General features: G+C 46.0%; 1 protein-coding gene across 9 annotated transcripts in view; it reads left to right on the top strand.

The window, feature by feature from the left end:
• macf1a (microtubule actin crosslinking factor 1a) overlaps window positions 1-26,137 on the top strand; it is a 187,601-nt gene that overhangs the window by 50,450 nt on the left and 111,014 nt on the right. For 6 of the 9 annotated variants that reach the window (XM_060042711.1, XM_060042716.1, XM_060042717.1 and 3 more), the window contains exons 3-6: window positions 12,374-12,435; window positions 16,846-16,935; window positions 18,760-18,837; window positions 19,215-19,307. In XM_060042711.1, coding sequence (XP_059898694.1) covers window positions 12,374-12,435; window positions 16,846-16,935; window positions 18,760-18,837; window positions 19,215-19,307 — 323 coding nt within the window. Of the gene's footprint in view, window positions 1-12,373; window positions 12,436-16,845; window positions 16,936-18,759; window positions 18,838-19,214; window positions 19,308-20,885; window positions 26,007-26,137 lie in introns of those variants that run through there. The other 3 variants (XM_060042712.1, XM_060042710.1, XM_060042714.1) reach the window with 3 other exon arrangements.

The raw sequence follows: 26,137 nt of genomic DNA on the forward strand, positions 1-26,137 counted from the left end.
TGCCGTCTCGGTCAAAGCGGTGTAGTGATCCGTTCAATGATCCCCGTCAAAACAAAGCTCACTTAAAATCTGTCAACACCAACGGCAGTTAGCCTTGCTCTGTGTCGGTTAGCCTTCATGAGCTCAACTGCCAAGCCATGAGACACAGACGAGCGCACACGCACAGACATAAATGGCTATGGTCACTTAATATTGGTGCCGTAGATAGAGAATAGTTGCACGGCCTTGACGGGCCACTTGATATACCACTGTACAGGTTTAGAAAAGATACATTTTGCCTGCCTTTCCATTTAGCTTAAATTATGTTCTGTTTTAATTTAAGATATATTGTGGATGTCATGGCATTTGCTTGCTAGGCTTTCAAATGCAGTACCTGAAGGCTAACTTTTAAGAATCAATAATGGTAACATTGATGTGTCTTGGTTGTCTTAAGGGAATGAAAACGTACATTTAGCGGTTGGTCAGTAAAGAGTTTATGTTCCTCCTCAATTGCTATTGGCTCCATCGCTCTGCTTGTAAACGCCAGTTAAAATCTGACATTTCAAGCATTCGGTTTTGGGTTTTGTCCCCCCAGGAATACGGTCTTGTCGGCAGGTCTAGACAAGAGAATCCAGTGGCTACTCCGAGGCTGCCCCCTAACAGTAGCATGCAGTACTGCAGGGGGAAAGCCTGTCTAATAGGGATGAAGCATGTTGTTGGAAAGAGCAACATTTTCAACCTGCTCCATATCTTAGGGTCCGACACTCAGATGACCTGTCTGGACTTCGGTTGTCCTTTGATTGTATTCCCAATTTGGTGCAAATTTAATGTCTGCAAAACCAAGTTACATAAAATGCTCAAGCTGTCTAGACCTGCTTTGATGTTAGAAATGTATAGTTTCTGTTTACAACAGAGCTGCAACCATGTTTCTAAGGTGAAATGTTCAGAGTATTACACCTAAACCCATTTTTGAGTGTCTTTTTCATCTATTCACGTTCCTTGTGTGTGTGTGTGTGTGTGTGTGTGTGTGTGTGTGTGTGTGTGTGTGTGTGTGTGTGTGTGTGTGTGTGTGTGTGTGTGTGTGTGTGTGTGTGTGTGTGTGTGTGTGTGTGTGTCCCGCTGGGCCCATTATACTCAGGGTTTTATACCCAGGATGGCGGGTCAGGCCCCCGGCAGCCGGCCCAGCATCCAAACAGGAAGTGCTTTCGCTTTGCTCGTCCAATGGCAGGGGGTCGGGGGTCAAACGGCAGGGGCGTCCGGGAAACATTGACGATGTGTCACGGCCACGCCACACGCAGCTGTGTGACAGCGGGAAGTGCTCGGGATAGCGGCAGTGTGTCGGAGACGAGGCGTTACGTCATAAAGCTGTTCCTGTCCTTCGGTTTAGACTGGCCTCCATTCAAGACTCGTGTGTTTCACTCAACCAAACGAAACATCTTTCTATTTCACACCCTTTTCTCACAAGAGCCGGGGTGTGAGGTAATGGGGGGGGGGGTTTAGGATCCTTGAAGGTTTCGATTGTTTAAATTGACTGAAAGGTTTGTTCCTAAGCAGCGACATGCCTGTGGGTTTCATGCATTATGCCTTTTGTGAGAGAATGTAGATTAGTCTTTAATGGGGAATGAAGAAATGCATTGAGAACATGTCAATTGAAAACGTTCTCAATGCACGTGGGGGCTGTGTGTGTGTGTGTGTGTGTGCGTGCGTGCGTGCGTGCGTGTGACCTTGCTGCTGTTCTTGCTGTCTGTGCCAAGGATGCTGACTAGATGAATTGAGATTTGCTGGCGGTTAGGGTGTGGCCGAGAATCACTCCATCCTCTCTCTCACTCTCTCTCTCTCTCCTCTTTCTCCTTTCTCAGGAGAAGGAGGCTGTGCACATGGACAAGGGGTATGTTCACCTTGTGTCATGTATATGATCTGTGGGTTGAATGAAGCTCCTTCGCAAGTGGTCTATTTAGTCTTCATTTAGTTCAAAGCATATCCTGGGACAGGCACACTGGGAGCACTAATGTGTGTGCGCCGGCAGTGTGAGATTTCTCTCAGTGATAGCCGAATGAAAGCGGGCATTCACGTCCCAGTACAAAAGGCCACCAGGCGTCACAATAACACTGTGGTCAGTATCTTGGCTGTACTTTCTTGCTCGATCTCACCCTCTCCCTGCCTATTTTGCTCTCTTTCTCCATCAAGCACACTCTCTGACCCAGCTCGCTCTGTCTCTCTCTCACTTTCCCTTGCTCTCATTTTCATTTTGTCGCTTTTCTCCACAATCTGCCATCTCATCATTTACTGTCCTCATTCTTGCGCTCTCCTTCCGTCTCGTCTCCTGCTCAGACACGTCCAAGGTGGATCCACCTATTGTGTGTGTGTGTGTTTCATCGTGTGTGTGTGTGTGTGTGTGTGTGTGTGTGTGTATGTGTGTGTGTTTGTGTGTCCTCATGTGTGACTGATGAAGCATCATGCAGGAAATACTGATTGGATACTTGACCTCTAACCTTGTTAACACGCAAGCACTCGCATACAAACACGTATAGAAGCACATTGACGTAGAAAGACATGCACCCTCCTACTTTGACAATATTATGCTGTACATATAGCTCACGAATACACATTGTTCATGGTCATCAGGATTTTATGTTTTTTTTCTAATTGTTCATGGTCCATTGGTTAAGGTCAGATTTAGCCTGCTTGTTGAGGAAGGGACTTCCCCATGTAACTGTAGATATACCGGATGTGAAAGTGAGTGGAGTTTGGTGGAGTGTGCTCAGCTATTCCAACAACGTTCAATATTCATATTTATAGTACCATCTATATATATATTATGTTTCTGGTTCCTTCTTGGGACATCTGATACAGCAACCACAAATAAAGGAAATAGTTTCAATAGTTTTCCTCCATAAGAGCCCAGTAACAAAATGTGATAAAGTGCTTAAATACTACCCTAGATCGGTATGAAGATATGAGATTAGAATGTAGGTATTTGGGTGCGGACCTGTGTGCCACAGCAGTGTTATAGTGTAGCCTCTGCGTACACACTCTAATGTTTTGGTCTCTCCTGCCCCACAGTGGCAGCTTAACGTCACCTCCTGCTGCAATCAGGGTCTCTCCGCCCTCTATCTCTCTCTCTTGCCTTGAGGCTTTTTCCCTCACTTGATGAAATAATGATATTATTAATATTTAAACTGCTGAGTCAGCTTTGTTTGTTTCAGCAGAAGTATGGTTTTGAGAGATTTTAGTTATGGACACCTGGTTATTGCAGAAATATGATTTTAACTTGACTATTAGAAATTTTAAAAAGAGTTTTATTTAATATTATTGCATTGTATTTTATGTTATTGTGACTGACATTCCTATATATATATATATATGTGTGTGTGTGTGTGTGTGTGTGTGTGTGTGTGTGTGTGTGTGTGTGTGTGTGTGTGTGTGTGTGTGTGTGTGTGTGTGTGTGTGTGTGTGTGTGTGTGTGTGTGTGTGTGTGTAAATGCATGTACATATACGTGCTGTTGTTCTTCTCTTCTCCTTCTCTTGATTTGATCAGCTGGTTTCATCAGGCTGTAATTTTTGCTTTATTCTTGCTATTGCTATGTGTTTGCCTTTTTGAATAAGCTATGTGGCTGGTTTTAACAACAGCAAATGTTTGATTGTCGTCAACGTCATACTTTATACTTCACATGTAGCATGTGGCATCTGGCCACCTTGGAAACCACCAGCTTGCCTTTCTGCCCATTGTAAAACAGCAAATGGAAAACATGGCAACCAGAATTAGGGGGTTTCATGTGGTCGACCAAACGCTTCGTAATGATAACCTAGGAGTCTATCTATGACTACCTCGAACATTCGTAAGCACATCGTTCTTTTAATTCATCAAATTCACTGGTTTATTGGTTTCGCTCATTGATCTATTTTCCATGCAGAAGGCTTTGTTTTGTGTAGAGGTTGCTAGGATGAAAATATCAGTGGCATTTCCAAGCAATGGCGTCACACACACACACACACACACACACACACACACACACACACACACACACACACACACACACACACACACACACACACACACACACACACACACACACACACACACACACACACACACACACACACACAGTGTGATGTGTTGGTAACTCTAGGACCCCTGTCTCCCAGCAGCCAAACTGAATCATACTGTCTCACTTAGTGATGTTCCACACACACAACCTCTCACACTGGTTGGAAGGTCTTATACATGCTGTCACAGTCAGCAGACGTCCATTCAAAGATAGCCGTTAATAAAAATAACCCTTGTGGCTTCCCTTGGAAGAAAATGGTGCGACACACACTCGCAAGCACACCAGGGTCCACTAACTGCTCCCCCGATGAGTTACCGGTCTTAGCGGTGCTCCACGCAATGCTCTGGCCGCCGGCTTGTATCAGTGGAATGGAATTCAGTGTAAGAGTGTCATCCAAAGGCAGAGAGATGCAGACTTGTAGCTGAGCTACACAGAGAGAGAGAGAGAGTGAGAAGGAGGCTGTCTGTGAAGGAAAAAGGGGTTGCCTTGAAAGAGAGAGAGGCTCTCTGAAGTTCTCAGCCCAAACAGAGTAACAGTAACTGTACATGTTTCAGAGACGAGGGAGAGTGGAGGTTTTAGTCAGTCGAAAATGGCAGTTAGGAACTAGGATGTACGGCCCCTTTGAAGGGAAAATATAAGTTTGCCTAGAAAGAGAAGTGAAAGAACCAAGTTGTCTCTCTTTCGTTGAAGTGCCTTTTTTTTTTTAACAACTCTGGATACTTGATGATGGCAGGAATTGCCTTTTTATTTTCTTTCCCTGTCTTGGACATAAGCAACATCTGTTCGATTTCGTATTACACTTCGGCCTTGTTCGTGTGAGGTTTACGGATATCTTTGCTCCGCGGTTGGTCAACAAGGAACGATGGATATTTTCATGGACCCAGCAGTGATGACATCGTTCCTTGTGGTCGGTGCGCACGTCCTCACAGCGGCTGGTGTCTGGTTGTACCGCAGACACCGCAGACAGTCCCAGAAACACAGACCAGGTAAACGTAGGGAGTCTGGACCTACTACTTGTCGAATGGGAATAGAAAGCACGCTTCTTTTCTTTTATACATTTCCCTGAGAGCGAGAGAGATACGGATGGTGATTGACACCAATGACAACCTATTACCTTCCTAGTTCCCTTTTAATGTCTGATTTCCCCTCCTCATGGTTTCATTGCCCCCCCCCCAGTGGTGTATCACCCTCTTTTTCATTATTTTGGAATGTGATGATGTGGTCCTCTTCAGTTAGCTGTGAGGTGGCACTTCACGTGTTGCTAATGCTACTAGCCTGGTTACTTGGCAACGGAGGGCCTTCTATTTTTGTTTACCATTACTGAAGAGATGTTTTTATATACGGCTATTCACTGCTCACTAAAATGGCGCTTCTGTATGATGGCATCCCGAGTACTTCTGCGAGTCAGTGGGACAGAATTTACCTTATTTGGCATTCCCAAAAAAGGAGACAATTGTTTCACGCACTATTATGTCTGTTGTGTGTCTTTGTTTTTCTTTCTGCTCTAGGAACAAGCTTTGACTTGGTTGGGTTCTTTTTTTGTAAACAATTATGTGTTGCTTTAGTAAACAGATGTAATCTGTGTTGTGTCAGTAAGCTGCTTAATGCAGCCCTGTGTCTCAGTATTTACAGCTCCAATGTAAACAGTGCGTTGTGCATTTGTAATGTACAAATCCACTCCTATGTACAGTATGTTAAAGTTAATTGAAATGAACTAACAACCAGTCAAATTATACTGTCCATTAATCTCATAGAGATAGGATAATTGTTTTAGCCAAATCATTTTAAAATATTACATTCATCATCCATTGATTGAATACATCATTTTTTTATTCATTTGTAAAACACTTGTTAAGTTTTGTATGAAAACACTGGGCTTGACTGATTATAACGTTTGTGGGTTTAGTTGGATTGTTTTTGAATTGTCCGTGCCATGGCAGTGTTGCATTCAGAAAGAATCATGGTATTTTCACGGTTTGTCTAACTAACATGATTATGATGAGAACAGAGTGGGTGTGTGTGTATGTCTGTGTATCTCGTGTGGGGGTGGTATCTTCATTGTGTGGGTGGAAGTTAATGAGAGAGTGACAGTTGTGGGTATTTGCCATGGTTGTGTGTTATCTTGGCTTACATGAGGGATGTGTTATTAATGTGGTCTTTATTTTTAGCTTCTTAAGGATGTGGGGTATGTCACATTGATGGGCGAAGCTGGGTGGAGTCCTTTAACTGTGTGTTTGAAAAAAAAAAAAAAAATATATATATATATATGGATATTAGATGTGTCCATGGGCATGCAAAGAACTTATTAGTCATACTCGTCCACATTGTTCATCAACTCTGCTGCACACATAATGCACTGCAAGGATCATCCCTCCCAGGCATGTTGGCTGGAGTGTAACGTGTACGAGGTCATGGGACGGTGAATTATGATTAATCTCTGCTTCAAGTGATTCAATTATGCCTTTTGTGGTGATGTTTTAGCCTACGGTTTTCTCACTTGACTCTATGGTAGCAGTGTCAGCCTGTCACAAGCACATTGTAACATAATTAGCTCTGTAAGATACATCCATTCATACATTAGCAAGAGTGATTCATCACATACTACAGTCAAATATTCTTTCTTAAAGGTGTGTAAAAAAACACGAGTTATATTAATATCAGTAAAAAGTGAACCAACTATAAAACCGACCGACCATTCCAATCATGTTTTTTATTTACACATAGATATGACAAATTGAATGGAGCGTAATTAAATTTGTTGCTAATCTGTTGAGCGGCGACCTAACCGAGCTAGTGATTAACATGTGGCTGGATGGTGTGGGCTGACTGGAGAATGGATGAACTGCTCTGGGGGCACCCAGCCCACTGTTCAGATGAATTTAATCGACCGACATGGAGACATGGAATGACCAGCAATGAGCGATGAATATTAATGAAACGCATGAGTCCGTGATGTCGGCTTTCTATTTCTTTCACTTACACTTTCACAAAGTGAAAGTGAAATAATTACACTGACATGGTCAAAATCATGGGATTTTTGGGTTCAAGAGCTTGTTGCAACTGAATTACATCACAGTGAATCAGAGCTGCAGACGACTAGAAGATTATGCAAGGAGGAAAGATAGAGAGAGAGAGATAAAGAGATAAGCACACTGCGTGGTATTAGAGGCGTTAAGCTCTGCATGTTATTTTTAGTGTTGATTTGTCCTGAGGCAGAGAGATGGCAGAACAGGGAATTATTTTTGGAGAGAAAAAAACAAAGTGATCTGCAGGAGTAGCCGTGAACGAGGGATGGAGATATAACAGGAAGCAAAGCAGTGAAGATATCGTACAACACAGAACAGAGAGAGAGCAATCTCTGTCTAAGCATTTTTGGACCCTGTGTCACTGTCTGGCCTGCATAGGTGTGTGTGTGTGTGTGTGTGTGTGTGTGTGTGTGTGTGTGTGTGTGTGTGTGTGTGTGTGTGTGTGTGTGTGTGTGTGTGTGTGTGTGTGTGTGTGTGTGTGTGTGTGTGTGTGTGTGTGTGTGAGAAAGGGCTTTACTGTGTAAAGACATCTGTGTTAGCCTCAAACACTCGTATTGAGGTCCCGTAGAATGGATCAGTTTTACACTCATCAAATTATGTACAGCTCTGACCTCTGACCCCCTGACTTCTTTCCTGGCCAGGTTTCATGACATGACTCCAGGGGGCAGTGACATCATCGCAGCATTCGTGCTAAGGAGGCAGACTGTGCTGCTAAATGATGTCATCGCATTTGTGCTGTTTTCCTGGCAGTCCTGATCTTCTGCTCTGCCACAGGGAAAGAAATGTGATATAAATGATGAAACCTCAGCCCAGTGCAGTTTGAATGAAACCAACTGTTTTGGAGGGAATTTAAAAGTTATACAGGCAGAGAGCCAATAAGAGAAAACAAGGTATTAAGTGCCAGACATGAGTGTGTGTCTCTGTGACCATGTCTATTCAATGTGTTCAAAAACACGAGGCGGTGTAGTACCTTCTGGATGACCCCCTTAACTAGCTTAGCCTGTTCATTGTTAACACGTGTAACCAATCCATGGCGACAATATCCTGTCCGCCTATGGTTGTTTTGATTCTGGGAGGCCATCTGAAAAAGGCTGTGTTGCTGGCTGCTGACTGGATCCAATTGGCTCAGGGGATTTGATTGACAGATGCTATCGTCCAATTTCAGCATTGTCACACGCACGCACGCACGCACGCACGCACGCACGCACGCACGCACGCACGCACGCACGCACGCACGCACGCACGCACGCACGCACGCACGCACGCACGCACGCACGCACGCACGCACGCACGCACGCACTGCATGGGTCTGTTTCCGCCCTTTTATTAAATCAGACATCATCCGTAGTACACCATCTTCAAACAGATCTGTCTCCGGCTGCTGCCATTTCTTTCTGTCTCCCACGGCTGCTGGACTAGAGGACACTCAAGAGCTTGGAGGAAGTCTCCCTTTCAGATGGACTCCAGGGTGGTTATCTTTCGTTCTCACGGAGGGGAAATGCGAGGAAAGGAAGGAAGGGGAAAGGGCAGACTGGGAGATATCAAGGAGAAGGGGCAAGGATACTGCCTGGCTTTACTCAGCTTAAAAGACCGGGGGGGGGGGGGTGGGTGGGTGTGTGTGTGTGTGTGTGTGTGTGTGTGTGTGTGTGTGTGTGTGGGGGGGGGGGATTTTTTCGTCTGAGTAAGGAGATCTTTTTTGGTGTTATATAGAGCACTGCTGGAGTGGATGACATCATCACATAGTCATTGGTAGAACTATATCACATGTTTAGAGACTTCCTGGTTCTTATCTTCCTGGATTCTTACTCAAGACCGTGTTATTAATTTAACATTTGTTTTAATCAACTGCTTTGCTCTTTGATCTTATTTTAACTGAATGCTACTGTATGTCAGAAAGTTCTTGGCAGGAAAATGTTAGGCACAATTTAGTTTTTATACCTGACACTTCAATTGTGAAATAACCTTTTTAATAATCACACCAAGACACAAAACAAATGGGATACCACGATAAATTGATCTCCTTTTTGAGTGAGAACATAAAATGGATGGAGATAATTTGGATAAATAGATGGAGAAAAAATAAATAAAAACAACTGTATTCACGAAGAACTGTGAACTTGTCTTCTGCCTCCTACGTACAAGAAGAATCCTCTAGAAAACACAGTTTAGGACAACCATGTAGACCACAGCAAACGGATAGAGAAAAAGAGTGTTGGAGTGCCACAGACTGGTGAGGCAGCGAATAGTGCAGGAAGAGTAGAGAGCATGAGAGAGGGAGGGAGAGAGAGAGAGAGGCTGTCCTTTCTAGTTCTTAGGTGGGCGGAGCACAGACTTTGACACACGCTCGCATTCGCACACACGTGTGAGAGCGATTTTGAGAGGGAGAGAGAGAGGGGTAGAGCGAGAGAGAGAGAGAGAGAGAGAGCGAGCAAGTTAACGTCACGAACGATGCACCGTCAAAGAATGGTTGTAATGGCAGCGACAACACGGACTGCAGAGAGATAGGCCGTGAGGGAGAGAGAGAGAGTGGGGAGGAGGAAGAGTGGCTGGTGGGCTGACAGCTGTGGAACAAGCTTAGTCTCTCTCTGTCGCTCGCATGCTGACGTTGTGTACAAACTTGAAGTACCTGCTCCAGCTGCCCTTAGCTAGCAAGGAGAGCCGGTCTGCATAGCTAGCGCCACCGGAAGAAGAGGACATCTTATAATTACACCTGACCTCTCGGCCGATCCCGGAGCTCTGCTCGCTGGCACACACGGGGCCATGTGGACCTGTTGACCGCAGCGGGCAGGAGAGACTGAGAGGGGACACAACACAGGGATTAAGAGCGAGAGGAACAGCATGGTGGAGAATGTGGCCCGACTATAGGAATGAGTGTGAGCTCAATGCTCACCTGTACTCGCTCATGTGCTGTGCAGGTCAGTGTCTTGGCGCGCAAACAGACTTGTGTGTGTGTGTGTGTATGTTGGTTTGTGTGTGTGTATAATTGTTGTGTCCTTGCCACAGAGGAGCTGGCACAGGGACTGCTGCTGTTGTTTACATACTGCCGGTGTGCAACGTGCAGCAACAGAGGAGTTGTCAGCACGTGTGTGTGTGTGTGTGTGTGTGTGTGTGCGCGGCAAGTTTGAACAGTGCAGATTTGTTTACAGACCACTGACACGAAAAAGGCTGAATATGGTCTTGTCAATTAATATAGTTGTGGAGATGATTGATAAGGTGTGTGTGTGTGTGTGTGTGTGTGTGTGTGTGTATTATGTTTGGACAGTATGCAGGGATGTGTGTGATTCAACAATGGCTCTCTCTCTTTCTGCCTCAATGAGAGCCATTCTCTGACTGACACACACACACACACACACACACACACACACACACACACACACACACACACACACACACACACACACACACACACACAACAATACATTATTGTGGTTGGCTGGAAGTCTGCACACACTTTACTACAAACCATTATCTTCCTATCTTTATTAGACTAATGGTGGCCACAGCATGACTTCACTTCTGATTCAGTGGTACAAAGTCTGAATTACTTGCATGTTAAAAGGTGTATGTGTGTGTGTGCATGCGCCTGCCTCAGGCTATCTATGGTGGGAAGCAAGTCAGGTTTGTATAGAAGAGCATGTTGTAGTGGTGACACTATTGCGCAAGAGATTGTTGAAATCTATCTCCCTGGGGCCCTGCCCTAGTAAGTGTGTTTCATCATGTGTGCCTGTGCGCTTGACTTTGTGTGTCTGTGTGTGCGTCTGTGTGTGTGTGTGGGTGTGGTTGTGCGCACACTCTACTGAGGCTTACCTTTAACTAATTTAGGGATTTGACCTAAATCCCATTCTGCAATTCCTAATTGGATATCCCCTCTACTGTTGAAGCTTGCCTCTATTGAAGCTAGAGTTAGCTTTTTGCTATTGCTGTTATAACACGTGGGAGAGCCTTAAAGAGGAAGTGTTGAGAGAGGAAAGGTGTGTGTCTGTGTGTGTGTGTATGTTGGTGTGTGTTTTTGTGTGACTGAGAGAAAGGGTTTTGGGGTACAAGCAGTTTTATAGAGGAGGGAGGAGTTCAACGATAGCTTATCACCATTCACATGGTTCCTCTCGTAACACCGTCACCATAGTAACCCTCTAAACAACAAGCAGGAAGGGGAAGTACTAGACACCGATGCCTTCTGATTTGCTAACAATTGTATACATAGAAGGGAGGAAAATCTCAGTGTGTAAAGAATGGTGCGGAAATCATGAAACACAATCTAATAATAATAGTTAATAATATCTTTACTATCATGAAATAATAGCAATTATTCGCGGCTAAGGTGAATGATTGTTTTAGTATACTACACGTGAACACTCCAAAAATATAATACAATATATAATTTTCTTTTTTTAATTTCTTTATTAGCAGCATTTCTTTTTTTATTAGCGTGACGAGATGACCGAAAGAGGGAATTTTGCGATGAAAACCATATCCGAAGATTGAGATCTCGATCATGGGATATTGCCCAATATCCCGAGATAGCGAACAAATCAAATTGCGACATCTTAGGAGGTTCACGTGTAGCATATGCTGATATAATATATCTATAGCTGGTGTATAATTATGAGTCATTTATAGAAGCATGTTGTCTACCATCAAAACAAATTGTTATTTGTTCTCTTCCTTTTCTTGCCTTTGTATTTTTTATCTTTATTGCGGGATGTAAGAGGCATAAAAACACACATGACATCACTCTCGTGTGCTTCAAGACCGTTGGTTTGTGATACGAGAGAGAGGAAAGAACGTGGAGAGGGGGTCTGTGTTTACTCTGTCAGACTGATACGAGAGAGAGACATAGATGGATAGAGGCACAGACAGAGAGACAGACAGAGAGAGAGAGTGAGCGATGGAGAAAGAGAGAGAGGGAGAGAGAGAGAGAGAGAGTGTGTCGAAGTGCAGAGGAGGCTGATGTAACACGGCCGTGTCCCAGCATGGGGTTCTATTCTGGGTCGGACGGCTTCACTCCTCGGGCCTGTGGGTGACGCAGTGCTGGTGCCCTGCCTGACTACAGCTCCCACTCCATTTCCCAGCCGACACCAGGCCTGGAACCACTAGAACTAAATAAAACATGGGTCTCTCTAGCAAAACCAAAGCAAATCAACATGCAGCCTTTCAGTCCGCCTTGTGTTGCCGAGAACACTCCTGAACCATAAGGATGTTGGTGTCATGTCTAAGGCGTCTACGTCCACGTACAAATGTCCTCACTGATTGTTTTGGCATGAGATCATTTAATTAAACTCTATTTCCATCCCTTCTCCCTTCCTCCCTCCTGTGTTCCAGATGAGAGAGACCGAGTACAGAAGAAAACCTTCACAAAATGGGTCAACAAGCATCTCATAAAGGTATAGTACCACGCTACAAGCTTCTTTCTGATTGGTCCACCTGACACTATTGACAGAAGTATTGCCGGATGTTTTGATAAATTAACCTTTTGACATGTTTATCTATCAACCTAGCAGTTAAACACAGAGCAAAAATGTAACCGGTGCTTTCCTAATGCTGTACACTGAGACGTATGTCAAGTACCTTGAAAGTCCCAGCGTGTTGGAAGTTACTGTCTGCTGTCACATATTGAACCGACTTGACTTGACTTCAGTTGTCGTCATGGATACAGTAAATATCCGCTGTTGACATTCCGGGTGTAGGTGACAAGGATCAAATGAATGACTGAAATGCAGTGAGATTGCAAATGGTTCAGTACTGCAGGTTATGTGCTTCTTGGCTCTGTTTGGGGTAAGCCCCTTTTACAATAAGCTAGTGATGATCAATGTGTGTCTTTCCTGGTCTGTCTCTGTGACAACACTCAGTGAGAGGGGAGGAAATGACTGCACGTTTTTCTACATGATTGACTGGTTACTTGGATTGCAGGCTTGGTCTATTGGCTAGTTGGTGCTTTTTTAATGCTGGTTAGCTGTCTATTTAGATTACTAGTTCAGGTTGTTGTATTGTTCTCTCATTCCTTGACATCTGGCAGAAGAAAGTTGTCTTATGTTACAATATATTCATATGTCAGATACTAGGGTTAGAGAACACATTGAGATTTTAAATCAATTTTTCAATGGTGACCTGGCCAGCATAAAGGGCTAGGGTGTCTTATTTTGACTTGGTTTGCTATCTAGCTAACTATATTTGCTTCCACTGAAAATGAGAGGGAAGTACTTTTAAAATAATATAAATAAATAAAGTAAGTAAAAATGATGAGTTGTAACAACCCATAAACTATCTTCATCAAATTTATATCCGTGTCGAATCCTTCTATTTCTGGATACAGCATCTGAATTTCAAGTTATGCTGCACAGAATACTTGTCCCTCGTGGAGCGTTCCTCTTCCCGGCGACGCACATGTTTCGTGTCACGCACACATGCAACGCTCCATTCTGTCACTGTTGAGGAGATACGTCTGACATTCTGATAGAGGAGATTCTATTTGACCTCATAACTCCGGAGCAACTGTTGGCACCGTGGTGTGTTAATGTCACTCTACAGTAGGCTAGACCGGCACAGCCCAGAGAGATATAGATAGATGAAGAGAGAGAGAGTAGGAGCGAGAGGGAGAGATACCGGTATTTCAAATCAGAGGTGGAACTTCTAGGTTCAGAAGTTGATTCCTAGGGTAGGAGATGGAGGGAAAGTGGTGCTTCTTGATTTAAAAGACAAAAATGTTCACATGACGTACATTATATTGAAATATTATACAATGTTAATAATAATTGTTGGACATTGTCCGTCATAACTGGCTTAATGCCAACAAGAGAAGTATCAACTGAATAATCAGATTTTTAAATAAAGAAAGTGGAGGCAGAGCACCAAAGAAAGACATAGCAAACAAACCATTTTTCCATCTTATCAAGATTGAAACCTAGCAAGGGGGAGACAACTTTATTTGTCTAGTGACATCATCATTCCATTCATTCCTTCTGTTTCACACTTGTTGAGTCTTACATAAGCCCTCAGCTGGACAGGTATCCGGTATCTGATTTTCAAAGGCTTTGATAGGCCTGTTCACCTATAACATTGACAAATGTAGTTAAACTGTGTGTGTGTGTGTGTGTGTGTGTGTGTGTGTGTGTGTGTGTGTGTGTGTGTGTGTGTGTGTGTGTGTGTGTGTGTGTGTGTGTGTGTGTGTGTGTGTGTGTGTGTGCTTGTGTGTGTGTGTGTGTGTGCTTGTGTGGACAACAACAGAACAAGCCCAAAAAGTGGCCTTCCTGTTAAACATAGTGACTGTTCTTAAGGCTGCTCTGGAAGTGACTAAGACTAAGAGTCTTGTTTCCTTGCCAGGACACACTCATACACTCTTACAAAAAGAGAGTAGCTGCAAGTTGTGACCCAGTGTGTTGGCTAAGGTTAGAGGTCATAGGTCGGAGGTACTGGATCCAATTGATGACGTCACCTGTTGGAATTTTCGACCAGATAGATTTATAAGTGTATCATCAATCAAGCCTACCCTAAAGTACTCAGTAGACTGTACTATCAGATAGGCTATAATCTAGCTATCATTTATTTGGCTAGAATCTGAAATATCTTGTGATGGCTCAAACCATTAACAACACAGCTGCTGACGGTAAATTAGGTGTGTCTTGGGTCCACTTGAGGTTTGTTGGTCAGAACTGTGGAGAACAGATACAAATGTGTCATTACTCAACAAACATAACTACTGTAAAAGTAGAAAAAATCTATGGAATATGTGGTACTGCTTAGGCTTACCACAGTCATAATTAAGTCACATACAATTGCTACACTGGTCGATGCATTTGCTAAAGCATCACAGTAATTCCAAGTAAATCAAACAATCCTGTTTTAATTAATCTCAGAATCAAATACAATACATATTTGTCTGAATGCTTGAGTTAAAATTAATTTAGCAGAACAGCTGAAACCCAAAGGGAGCTGAACGCATGAACGCACCAGTACACAGACACACAGATGCACCCACAAAATCAAACCGATCTGTTAAAAAATATACTACTCTGAATTTGTGTCTATGCATGAGCAACGATTTGAATTGCCATCAAACAAGATACACATCATACTGCTACAAATGATCCTTAAATGGATCCTTGACAAATGTCCAAACTTAAAACAAGGTTTTTCACTATCCCATTATTATTTTGTCAATCTGACCTGGGAGGAAAACTAATTCCCTAAATGCTTGCCTCAGCATTGTCAGAGTTGAGGTTGGAACAGACATTCTGTGAGGGTTCACGTAGATGTAGGGACGTTTATGACTTATCTTTGATCTGTTACCCTTCTGAACCCAAATGACTGTGTACTACACACAAATGTAATCAATAGGATTAATTATTAAAACACACAACTGACTGTAACCTACCTAACCTCCCCCCCCCACACACACACACACACACACACACACACACACACACACACACACACAAATACATACAAACCTCATTTCAGTGTGCGATGACGGAACTGTGCTTCCTGCGTTTAATTAACCCTTGTTTACGTTTTTTGTCCCCTCCATGACAACACGCAGACCATCAGGGAGCAGAGGAATGGGGGGAGGCAGTGAGGGGGAGGTGGAGAGAGGGAAAGGAGTGGAAATTATGAGAGAGATGTAATAAGTGCAGAGAGGAATAGGCGGTAAGCCTTGGTGACATGATAATCCAGGACAGGAGGGACTAGAAACCACTCCCAATAGGCCTGTTAAGCACTAATGAAGCCTCTTGGGAAGGTGTGTGTCTGGTAAAGATAAAATGGTAACTTCATTAATACAATCCTTTTGTGTAGTGTGAGAGATACTAAGAAATGCTTGTTGTCATTTATTATCCCAGTTCAGGTGATCCCTATTAGCCTAACGATGTAACTAAGTACAGTGACCTAACGAGAAGTCAAACTGGAAATGTTAATCTAGTGTTTGGTTTTTATCTGTTGATTTATGTTCTGTTTAGACTAAGGGTTGCTGCTACTGGTTAACCTTTGCGGGCCATGTTTCCCCCTAGTGTTAGAATGTGGTACTGTTATATGCTGTCATCAGGGCAGGACCATTTGACACTTGCTTGTAATCATGCTTCTCAAAATACACAATGGCTAAAGTAGTGTTCTAAGGATAACTATATTTAACAAATACACAGTGGTAATAACGGACAGATTTATTGTTTAACTAATCTTAATTTCTTAGAATCTAAAACTAAATCTGGATTTTATTGTAAAACAGCCTTATAGCAGAATCCAAGGTTGCCTATTAATCTCTTATCCCTGCTCTATTCCCCCATCAATTATTCATGTTGGTATGTCCCAGAGCTCTTTATGCTGCAGTAGTCAGCCGAGTGGCCCATCTAACTGTGGTCAGGAAGAAAATAAAGTCTCTGACATTCTCCAACCCTGGTGTGGGGGCTCCACTGGTCTAAATGCTGAATCACCGATACCCTCGGCTAGAGGCAGTCCCGCCCGTTAACCGATGTGACAGGGGGAGCAGCGGTCACAGCTGATGCTGAGTCTGGGTTTCCATGGCAACCACTGATGGGGGTTGCTGTGGTAATCATTGTGGCAGTAGTTGTCGGGAGCAGAGTCGACATCTGTGGATTTACGATGCTGATTGCCTCTTGTATCTTAACTTTCTCCATCCCTCTTTTTTTTTTGCAATTCCAACTATATCCAGATTTTGGCTTTTCCCCTGTATTCATCCCATCGCACTCTGGACTTTTGCACAGAAATACTTAAACATTAACATAAGAGTATAATTGATTAAAGATTGATGATGCTATGCTTGCAAATTTCTCTCTCTCTGTCAGGTGAGGAAGCACATCACAGACCTGTACGAAGACCTGAGGGATGGACACAACCTCATCTCCCTGCTGGAGGTCCTCTCTGGAGTCACCTTGGTATGAACACACACACACACACACACACACACACACACACTAAGACGCACACACACACACACACACACATTTGCCTGCAAATGCACACACTGATAAAGTGTTAGTTTACAGTCATTGGTGAGTACAAATCTTTGAATGCGTACATAATAAATGTGGAGTTTTTACACACTTTCACTCAACAGGTACTCAAAGTAGCATCGGAGGTAGCCACTACAGCTACCTGTATAGAACAAAAGCACAGACAATAAACAGACCATTATTACTACAGACTTGTTATTATTTAGACACGAGTGTGTTTGCCACTGTTGTTGTGCTGTAGTGACCGTGCTGACAGTGGTTGTTGTTGTTGTTTCCTGATGATGTGTTGAGTCATGCAGTCCCAGTGCCTCCCAAAAACACATTATGGTGCTGTCTGACAGAATAGCCGGCGGGATGAATCCACTGCTAGCTAGAAAGGGCACCAGGGAGACGCCTCTATAAATAGGGCATTAACAAGGACATTGGAAAAGGAAAAACTGTGGAAAAAATAATTCAACTAAGGAAATTAATAGGACATAAATCATACATTTTCATACGTTCAGGGGGATTATACCTAGCCATAACATGAAGTATGTTTATCTCTAAGAAGTGGGTGTCTTAATATTATTTCTTTCTATATATAATCAAAATGTGATCCAAAAAAAGTGTCACTTTAGCCCCCGCCCCCCCCCAACCTCTCCACTGTCTGTCTATCGTTCACTTTCTCTTTCCTGCCTCTCTTTTCTCACTGTCATTTCTTCATACCATACTTTCTCTACCCCCCTCCGCCATTACCATGTATCGACTCCCCATCTTTCTGTTGCCATAGCAACTCAAGAGTGGCCCCGTGTCGACTAGGGCGTACGTGTCCCGCGCCCCCCCTCCCATCTTGATCGCAGGGGAGGATGAGGAGCAGGAAGGAGCTCAAGGAGTATGTCGGACCCCCCCCCCCCCCCCCCCCCCCCCCCCACCCTCCCTCTTTCCATGGCATCCATACTCACTCCTTTCCCCGAGGATGAACTCTCACCCTTGAGCTTTGACCTTCACCTGGGGCTGGGGTTTGGGGCTGCATGGTAGTGCTGCTGTTCCAGTTGTGTGCTGATATCACTCCAGTGTTGAACATCCAATGGTAGTCTATATTAAATCCATGTTAAATAATTGATGAATGATGAGATATCATTGAATATCCTAGCTCTCCCTTTTAATCGGCATATGTATAGTTTTTATCGGCATAGTTTTCACATGCAGTTTGATAACATTGCCTGACTCAGCTCATTGGCAGCCATGAAGTAGTCCTCTTTTCTTGACATGGCTGGATAGTTGTGCGGTCATTTAACTGAACAATAGATGCTCTTTCCTTCTCATGGTTCCCAGCATGGTGTGAAGACTCACACAACCGCATAGTTGCACCTGCTTGTATTAAGGAACAAGTGTGTATCTGCATCAAAGTGTGTGGGTCACAGTGTGCAGTGTGTGCTCTGGTCCGTACTGTTCAAGTCCTTTGCACTGGCTATGTTTGACTTTTCTCCTAACAAGATGACACCTAAGGATTTTTCTTAATGGCATGGTTTGATGTGCAGTGTTGTGGTTCTGCCCTGTCTTCAACAGGTCTTGTTGAAGACAGCGCCCTCTAGTGGATAATGAATATCGCCACACCTTCACTTTTTGACCTAAATGTGCTTGGAATAGGAAAAAATGTCTGCATTGTCTTGTTGCCTGCTGTCAAGATACAATTGATAGTGGTCAACTTTCAAGATACAATGCTTGTTTGGCTTACTTTTTCTGCCTTGCTTTCTTATTTTTTAGCCCAGGGAAAAGGGCCGGATGAGATTTCACAGACTGCAAAATGTGCAGATAGCCCTGGACTTCCTCAAACAACGACAGGTACATGAGTCTCTCTCTCTCTCTCTCTCTCTCTCTCTCTCTCTCTCTCTCTCTCTCTCTCTCTCTCTCTCTCTCTCTCTCTCTCTCTCTCTCTCTCTCTCTCTCTCTCTCTCTCTCTCTTGCACTGTCTCTCCCTCTCTCTCTTGCACTGTCTCTCCCTCTCTCTCTTTCTGTTGTTCTCCGTCTCTGTCTCTCTTATATGCTTGCATGTATTTTAATCTATCTTGACCTTGTATTTGTATTGTCTTTTAGATGGAACTTTGATTGTGGAATAAAGTATTCATTCATTCTCTGTTTCTGTCTCTGTATCTCTCGCTGTTTAATGCTGTCAAACAAACAAACCAGGCCCCTAAATCCCAGTGGTTTCTCTGTTTCAGGTCAAGCTGGTGAACATCAGAAATGATGACATCACAGACGGCAACCCTAAGCTGACCCTGGGTCTGATCTGGACCATCATCCTTCACTTCCAGGTCAGTCTGCTGCTTCTGATTGGTCGCGAGTGGTTCATGGCTGCGCTCTGGGTCCTCACTCATGAGGGATCGCAACCTGGCTGATGGGGTTGGATGGATCAAGAGAGCCATGATGAGCGGCTCTCTAAAATTATTGGGGGTTGTTTCCATGGAAATAGGATTTTTGTCGCTTTGGAGTTTCTGAGGTTCCAGATGGAACAGCTGCTGAACAACTACTGCTCAGCATGTTAGTTTCGTCTCTAAAGAGTCGGTTTCTGCCAGCAAAGGTTTAGTTGTGTGTAGTGACATAACATGAAGGGTTGCTGGTTCCACAGCTGTGCGTGTGCACATGCCCATGCATGTGTGCAGAGGATATTTCTGTCTGTATTTGCTTTTGCCCTTTGTGTTTGTAGTCTGGGTACACAAGGTAGTCTTTGGCCAGTGTGACATCGAAGTACATGCAAATCCTTCCTCCAGTCCTAACCCTTGCTATTATTCACATGTAAGGCAAACCACAGTACACCCAACTGATCAGGAGGTGTCTGTAGTGTAACGCTTCAAGGCAAGCCTTGAGGACGGTGTGTTCAGTTCACGCTGTGAACCAGAGTCCTGCTCTAGTTTAATTCACACTGAATATACATGCGGCACTGCTGAGGACACATTTTATGAATGGGAAAATCATCATTTTTACTTGTTTGTGGATATGGTTACTTTAGGTTTTATTCCGTCAACAGTCTGCTACTGTTCTTAAGGGCGACCACTAGAGTGCACTGTGCAGCAGACCGCTGTTTGACGTCACCACTTGTCAAGGTGACACAGAATGGAAAACACGTTGCCACGGATACTGAAGGAGGGGCACATGACTCTGCAGCAGTCAATTGAAACAGCATGAGTCAGCGAGAGAAGCCCTGAGCGAGATAGAGATGGAGAAATGGAGAGAAGGAGGATATAGAAGCAAAATTATAATCAAATCTGTGCACAGATTTGATCATAATTAAAAAAGCAAGAGATAAATACATTTAGTCAAATTATTTATTCATAGTTATATCTGTCAGGGGGAAACCAAACTTAAACACACTCTCACCCACCAAGTTGTCACACCTCCACTCTTTGGTAATCCACAATAAATATCCATAGAAATACAATTTTTAATGTATGCAATGTTGCATAAACAAAATGTGACTGCAATTACTCTTTCCAACCACTAAGTGTCACTAGTCTCTCTTCATCTGAGTGGCAGCAGACTGCCAAATATTCCCAACCACTGGCATCTAAGGCTCTGGCTTTGCTGAAATGGCTGTCATACCTGCTGCTCTATTCATTTATTGCTGGCCTACTGTAGATTCTGGTGTATGCTTCTATACACCAGATTCTGCAACTAATATCTGTATTCCCAATGATTGTTGGCCTTATTTTAAAGTTCTGACACTTTCTTCCTGATGACCCGATGTTTTTTCTTAATTGCTTTTGCTGATTGTATAGTATAAACCGTGATCGTTGAAGGATTTACTTGTGGCCATGTATTTCATGTGCAGAGATTGGGCGAGTCTGTCGTTGAGGTTTGCTGTCGTTGAGCCTAGCTTTTGGAGCTAGCTAGCTGTTGCTGCTGGTGAGTTTCCCTTCTGGGAAATGTCTTGCCGCTGTTGAAGAGGATTTACTGTGATGCCTGATTTGTGGTTCAACATCGGGCCAAAGTGTGTGTGTGTGTGTGTGTGTGTGTGTGTGTGTGTGTGTGTGTGTGTGTGTGTGTGTGTGTGTGTGTGTGTGTGTGTGTGTGTGTGTGTGTGTGTGTGTGTGTTGAATACGGGTGTGCGATGGACCCAAGCAAGTGTGTGTTGAGTGTCGCTTCAAGTGTGGGTGTGTGTCATCCCTTTAATCCTCCTCATAGTTTCTCTTTTCTTCCTTTAATCTCCCCTTTGCACTCTATAAGTCTCATATAAAATCTGCCTCTTCTCCACCTCCTCTCCTCCTTTGCTTCATCCCTCCCTACTTTTTTTTTACATGACCACAAAACCTCTGGGGAGATGGAAAGTTGTATCAATGTTTAAGAGAGAGAGAGAAGGAGAGAGGGAGGGAGAGAGAGAGGGAGGGAGAGACTCCAGTGAAATTGATTGTATCGCTCCTTGGAATCATTCCCGGAACACAATAGTGTGATGCTCATCGCATTCTCCTTCTTTTCCCTATTTCTCTCTTTCTTGCATTTTCGTGGGTTCTTCAAATTCAACGGGGGATCTTCAGGTCGTGTGTGTGTGTGTGTGTGTGTGATATTGAAGGGTTCCCACAAGCAACTGAGACTTAAAGGGAGAGAGAGAGCGAGAGAGAGAGAAAAAAAAGACACGAATAGGAGGAGCACAGAGCTGGGAGGGGTGGAGAGCGAGGGAGCGAGAGAACGAGTGAGTGAGCGATCGAGCAGTACAGAGTGTGAAGCCGCCGCAGCAGCAGCAAGGAGATCAAAGCTTTTCCATCGCCCACCCTCTCTGTCTCGCTCTCTCCGGCGGTGGTTGAATACAAGGGATAAATTGGAGGAGGGAAGCCAGCAAGAGGGTAAGCGAAACGGGGCCGTCTGCTGTCACAGGAGCTCACGGCTTCCCCTCATCTACAGGCCTCTCCACATTCTTCCCACCGGAGGAAGACACGCATGCAGGAGAGGGCTGACGGACAAGGACGAACCTGGGGACTGTCCAGATTTGCGTGCACACACGCATACATTCCCGCACACACAAAGACGCACACACACACACACACTCAAAGGACACCTCTCGCGTGGACCAGCGCTATCGGAATGGATCAGTTCCAGGCGGAACGCCTTTCTACTTTTTAGAGGGACTATCACGCTCAGCGGCGGTGCGCTTCCTAGCAGGATGAAGCAGTGTTAAGCTGTGGCACTGTGGCTGTCGCGCTGCTGCTTCGTCGTACGTATTGTGCAGGTTGTTCGGATTCCGGCTGGATTCTGAAACCAAACCGAGGGGGAGGGTCCCATCGCTCTCGACCCGGACAGGGCCTTGGACACGTTCTCTCCAGTCCCCTGTAGCAGACCGGTCGAGGCCAATGGATCTCCTCGCTTCATACTAGTCTTCCGACCCTTTAAAGCTTCTTCAACCCATCCATCCTCCTCTACCTCCGCCTGGAGACAGACGCGGTCCGGAACCAGCCTCTGCTCCTGGCCCAGATGCCTCTCTCCTAATTAGACGTGGAGCTGGAGTTGGGAGGCTATAACGAGACACCCGAGGAAGTGGAGAGAAAGAGAGAGGGAGGGAGAGAGAGAGAGACAGAGTGGGGGTGCAAGAGTGTTGCTTCATCTTTCTTCCCAACCCCCTCTTTGTTACGACGTGATCTGCCCGATATCTCCCCCAACCCCTGCGAGACTGTATGTATTTCTTTGGGACTGTTGCATCGACGCACTGCACCACCTGATGAGGAGCACCTTGGCTTGACCCAGAGGAGGGGACAGAGGCAGAGGCCATTTGTTTTTGTGTTGCACTCCAAACCCCCGTGGGTATTGTCCTGACCGACTTGGTGGAGGAGAATCTGAGGTCCTGGGTCTAGCTGGGAGGCGTGCATACACAGGCATGTCTGGTCTGCCTAATCCTCTGGAGATATTCTGATGTAACGCTACCAGCGAGACTCCCCGAGCTGCATAACGGATATGCACACACATGGGCGAGTTCAGAAATCAAGGCTCCACAGGTAGTAAGAGTTTAGGCTTGCCTCGGTTTTTCGCGCGTGACTTCTTTTGGAGAAGTATTCGTTTTTTGGCAACGAGTTGTTGATCGAGCACATGCTTGAATTAAGGAGGCACTAACGCACACACACAGAGGATCTAGCATGTCAGCGGCGGTGCAGTTGGATGAGCAGGGAGGAGAGTTGTGGGAGGAGTGTGGGAGACTGGAGCCGGCACTCTGATTGAGTTATTAACAAGATGTCACTCCATTGGCTGGCTTTCCCAACAAGCTGCCGCATCATAGGCTGAGTGCACACTCTCCTTCATCTAGCCTCCTATGCTGGCAAAAGCAGAGACTATCTTTAGCGTTAGCATCAGAGTTTATCGACAGCGCTATCCATACGACTGCTAGGGCTACGTCTACCGCTACTACGACTAGTACGCTTGTTATGACAGCTGCATAATATTCAGTGTCTTCTGTTACTCATCTGACTTGGCCGACGGTGAAGAAACACGGCTACAGTTGCTACGACACATCAATATTTAATGTGCTTACATCACCACAAAGAGATTTGCATCGAAATCGAAGAAGAGCCGCGTCTCTGCCAGTGTAGCAGTGTGGATTGCTGATTTTTAAACAGCCCCGCCAACACTCCCTCCGTGTGATATCACGTGCACGGTTTGATGCCGTGCACCTCGGAATATCGCGGCGTCGAGCCAGTGAGATGAGACTTCTATTGATTCCAACTCGTCTTGCCAGTTTGCTTTCTGCATACACACACACAATGACTCTTTAGAACACGCACAACCTTTCACACATCCAGTCTTGCACACACACACACACACACACACCACACACATGCACGCACACCAGTGAAGACCGAGCACACAAGCTGTGCCGTGGAAATAGTCCAAGCCTTAATGAGGAGTACGAGAGAGTGACTCTGCAGTGCATGGGTTTTCTCCCCATCCCTCCCTCTCTTTCTCTCCATCTCTCTGTACTTTGAAAAACACCACTGGCGCCCATGGACCTCAACTGGTTGCATCGCCTTTACTACCAGGGCAGAACCACAACGAGGACCAAGACCAGGACTAGGACCGAGAACCCAGGACCAGGAAGCTCAATCCCTACAGCCCATATTTATAACACCCCCCCTCCTGACTTGACGATGTCTTGGTGTCCTTGACGACTAGCGTATGTCCCCGGTGACTAGCGGAATACAGAGAAAAGGAGGCCAGCACAAAAACACACACACACGCGCACCCAGCAGAGACACTGGCAATAGGGACTAGCTGCCCACAGTGTGGTGGAAGAGAGGACTAGAGGAAGACGAGGAAGAGAGAGAGAGAGAGCGGACCGAACAGGAGAGAGTTTTGACACGCAGCCCTGCAGCAGGGTCGGCCTCTCGCTGAACCAATGAGCACCCCGGGCAGAGGGAGCCTGACTGCCTCTACAGCTCCGTGTGACTGCACCCTACGCCCTCTGTCTTTTTAAATATTCAGTGTCCCATGTCGACAAGGCAGAAGCTGAAGCGTCCCCTGCTGATGTCGCTGTTCTTACAGGTGTCTGGGTTGACGCGGGCAACTGTCATTCGTAACGCGTAGCCGCTCTGATCCGCCCCCTGTGTTGACCCCTTACTCGGCTCAAACGGCCAGAAGCAGTCTTTTAAATGGCGACTTGGAAACGGTTCATCCATTTCCCATATTTCCTAGTTTTGTAAAGCACTCGTTTTCTACTTTTTCTACCGGAGAGTGTTTGGCCGGACAGGGCCGACATGGGGAGCTCCATGGGTTGTGTTCGCCCCCAACGGGAGGATCTAAGTGGAGCCCCGCCCCTTTCGCCAAAGAAGCGCCTGCGTTTCAAGAGGAAGCGCAAGGGGAGGAAGGGGAGGAAGGGCGAGGCGGCCCCGGAGGAGTCGGGGCGGCGGGGGAGTCGCGACCCGGACCCCCGGGACGAAGAGGAGGAGGAGGAGGGCGAAGGGGAGAAGGCGTCCCTATTAGAAACGACCGATTCCAAAAACACCAGGCTCTGCTTCAGGGGGGTACCGGACCCCCGGTTGGGCCACTTCATGTCGTCCAGCAACACCCTCGCCCCTGGGTGTCACAGCGTCTCCATGGGGGGCAGCAGTCTGCTGGAGGTGACCCCCAAACCAAGCCCGGCGTGGAGGGGGGTCTTCTGCCTCCCGGGCCAGGAGGACACCGTCAGCGCCATCGTGGAGCTCTCCAGCCTCCCAGGCCAGACTCCCACCGCCAGGGCCCCTCCTGCCAGCCTGGCCCTGGGCACCGCCAACACCACCAGCAAGACCCCCCTGGGGAGCACCACCCCGGGGGGCGGCAGGGTGTGTCGAGTCAAGGAGAAGGTCCAGGGGGTCCTGGAGAAACCTTGGATCCTCCGACCCAAGAAGGAGAAGAAGGAAAAGGGGAGAGCGAGACAGCAGCAGCAGCAGGAGATGAAAGAGGCTGGAGGGACGGGCGGGGGCCGGACCGGGGGCACCGCGGGTCTCGGCGGGGCCCAGACGGCCATGGAGAGGGAGCGTAAGGGGGTCATCCACATCCGGGAGGCCGATGGGAAGCTGTGCGTGGTGCGGACTGTCTACCCCAGCGACTACGGATCCCCCGTGTGGAGGGGAGACGTCGACGGGGTGGAGGTCCGGGCCGAGCCCCCCGCCCCGTCCCCCGTCACGGGGAACGTCCTCACCGTGCAGCTCTCCGAGGACGATGACGGCAGGGCCAAAATGGCCGACCCCGGACAGGCAGTTTCTGCTCATCAAACAGGGAATCGGGAAACTACGACTGCTGCTCGGCAGTTTGACCTGGACACTCCGCTAGGCAGGCTAGGGGGCACTTCGTTGCTGGAGTCGGGCTACGCCAGCGACCTGCCGTTGACCTCCCCGGGCACTGGGGGCACCACGCCCAGTCAGACGGACTGGGGGGGCACCACGCCCAGTCAGACGGACTGGGGCGGCCTCAACACCAGCAGCTCCTCGGAGAGAGTGGACTCCACGGTGGAGAGTCCTCTGTCTCCAGTACAGCAGGCACCTGTTAAACACCTGCCACAGGTCTGGAAACGGCTACCAACCTCGCTCTCTCTCTCTTTCTTTCTCATAATAGTTTTTTACTGATAATATGATTTCTCGCTCTCTTTTTCTCTCCTTCTTTCTTTCTTTCTTTCTTTCTTTCTTTCTTTCTT

Source organism: Gadus macrocephalus, chromosome 22, assembly GCF_031168955.1.
Source record: "Gadus macrocephalus chromosome 22, ASM3116895v1".
Taxonomy (NCBI): domain Eukaryota; kingdom Metazoa; phylum Chordata; class Actinopteri; order Gadiformes; family Gadidae; genus Gadus; species Gadus macrocephalus.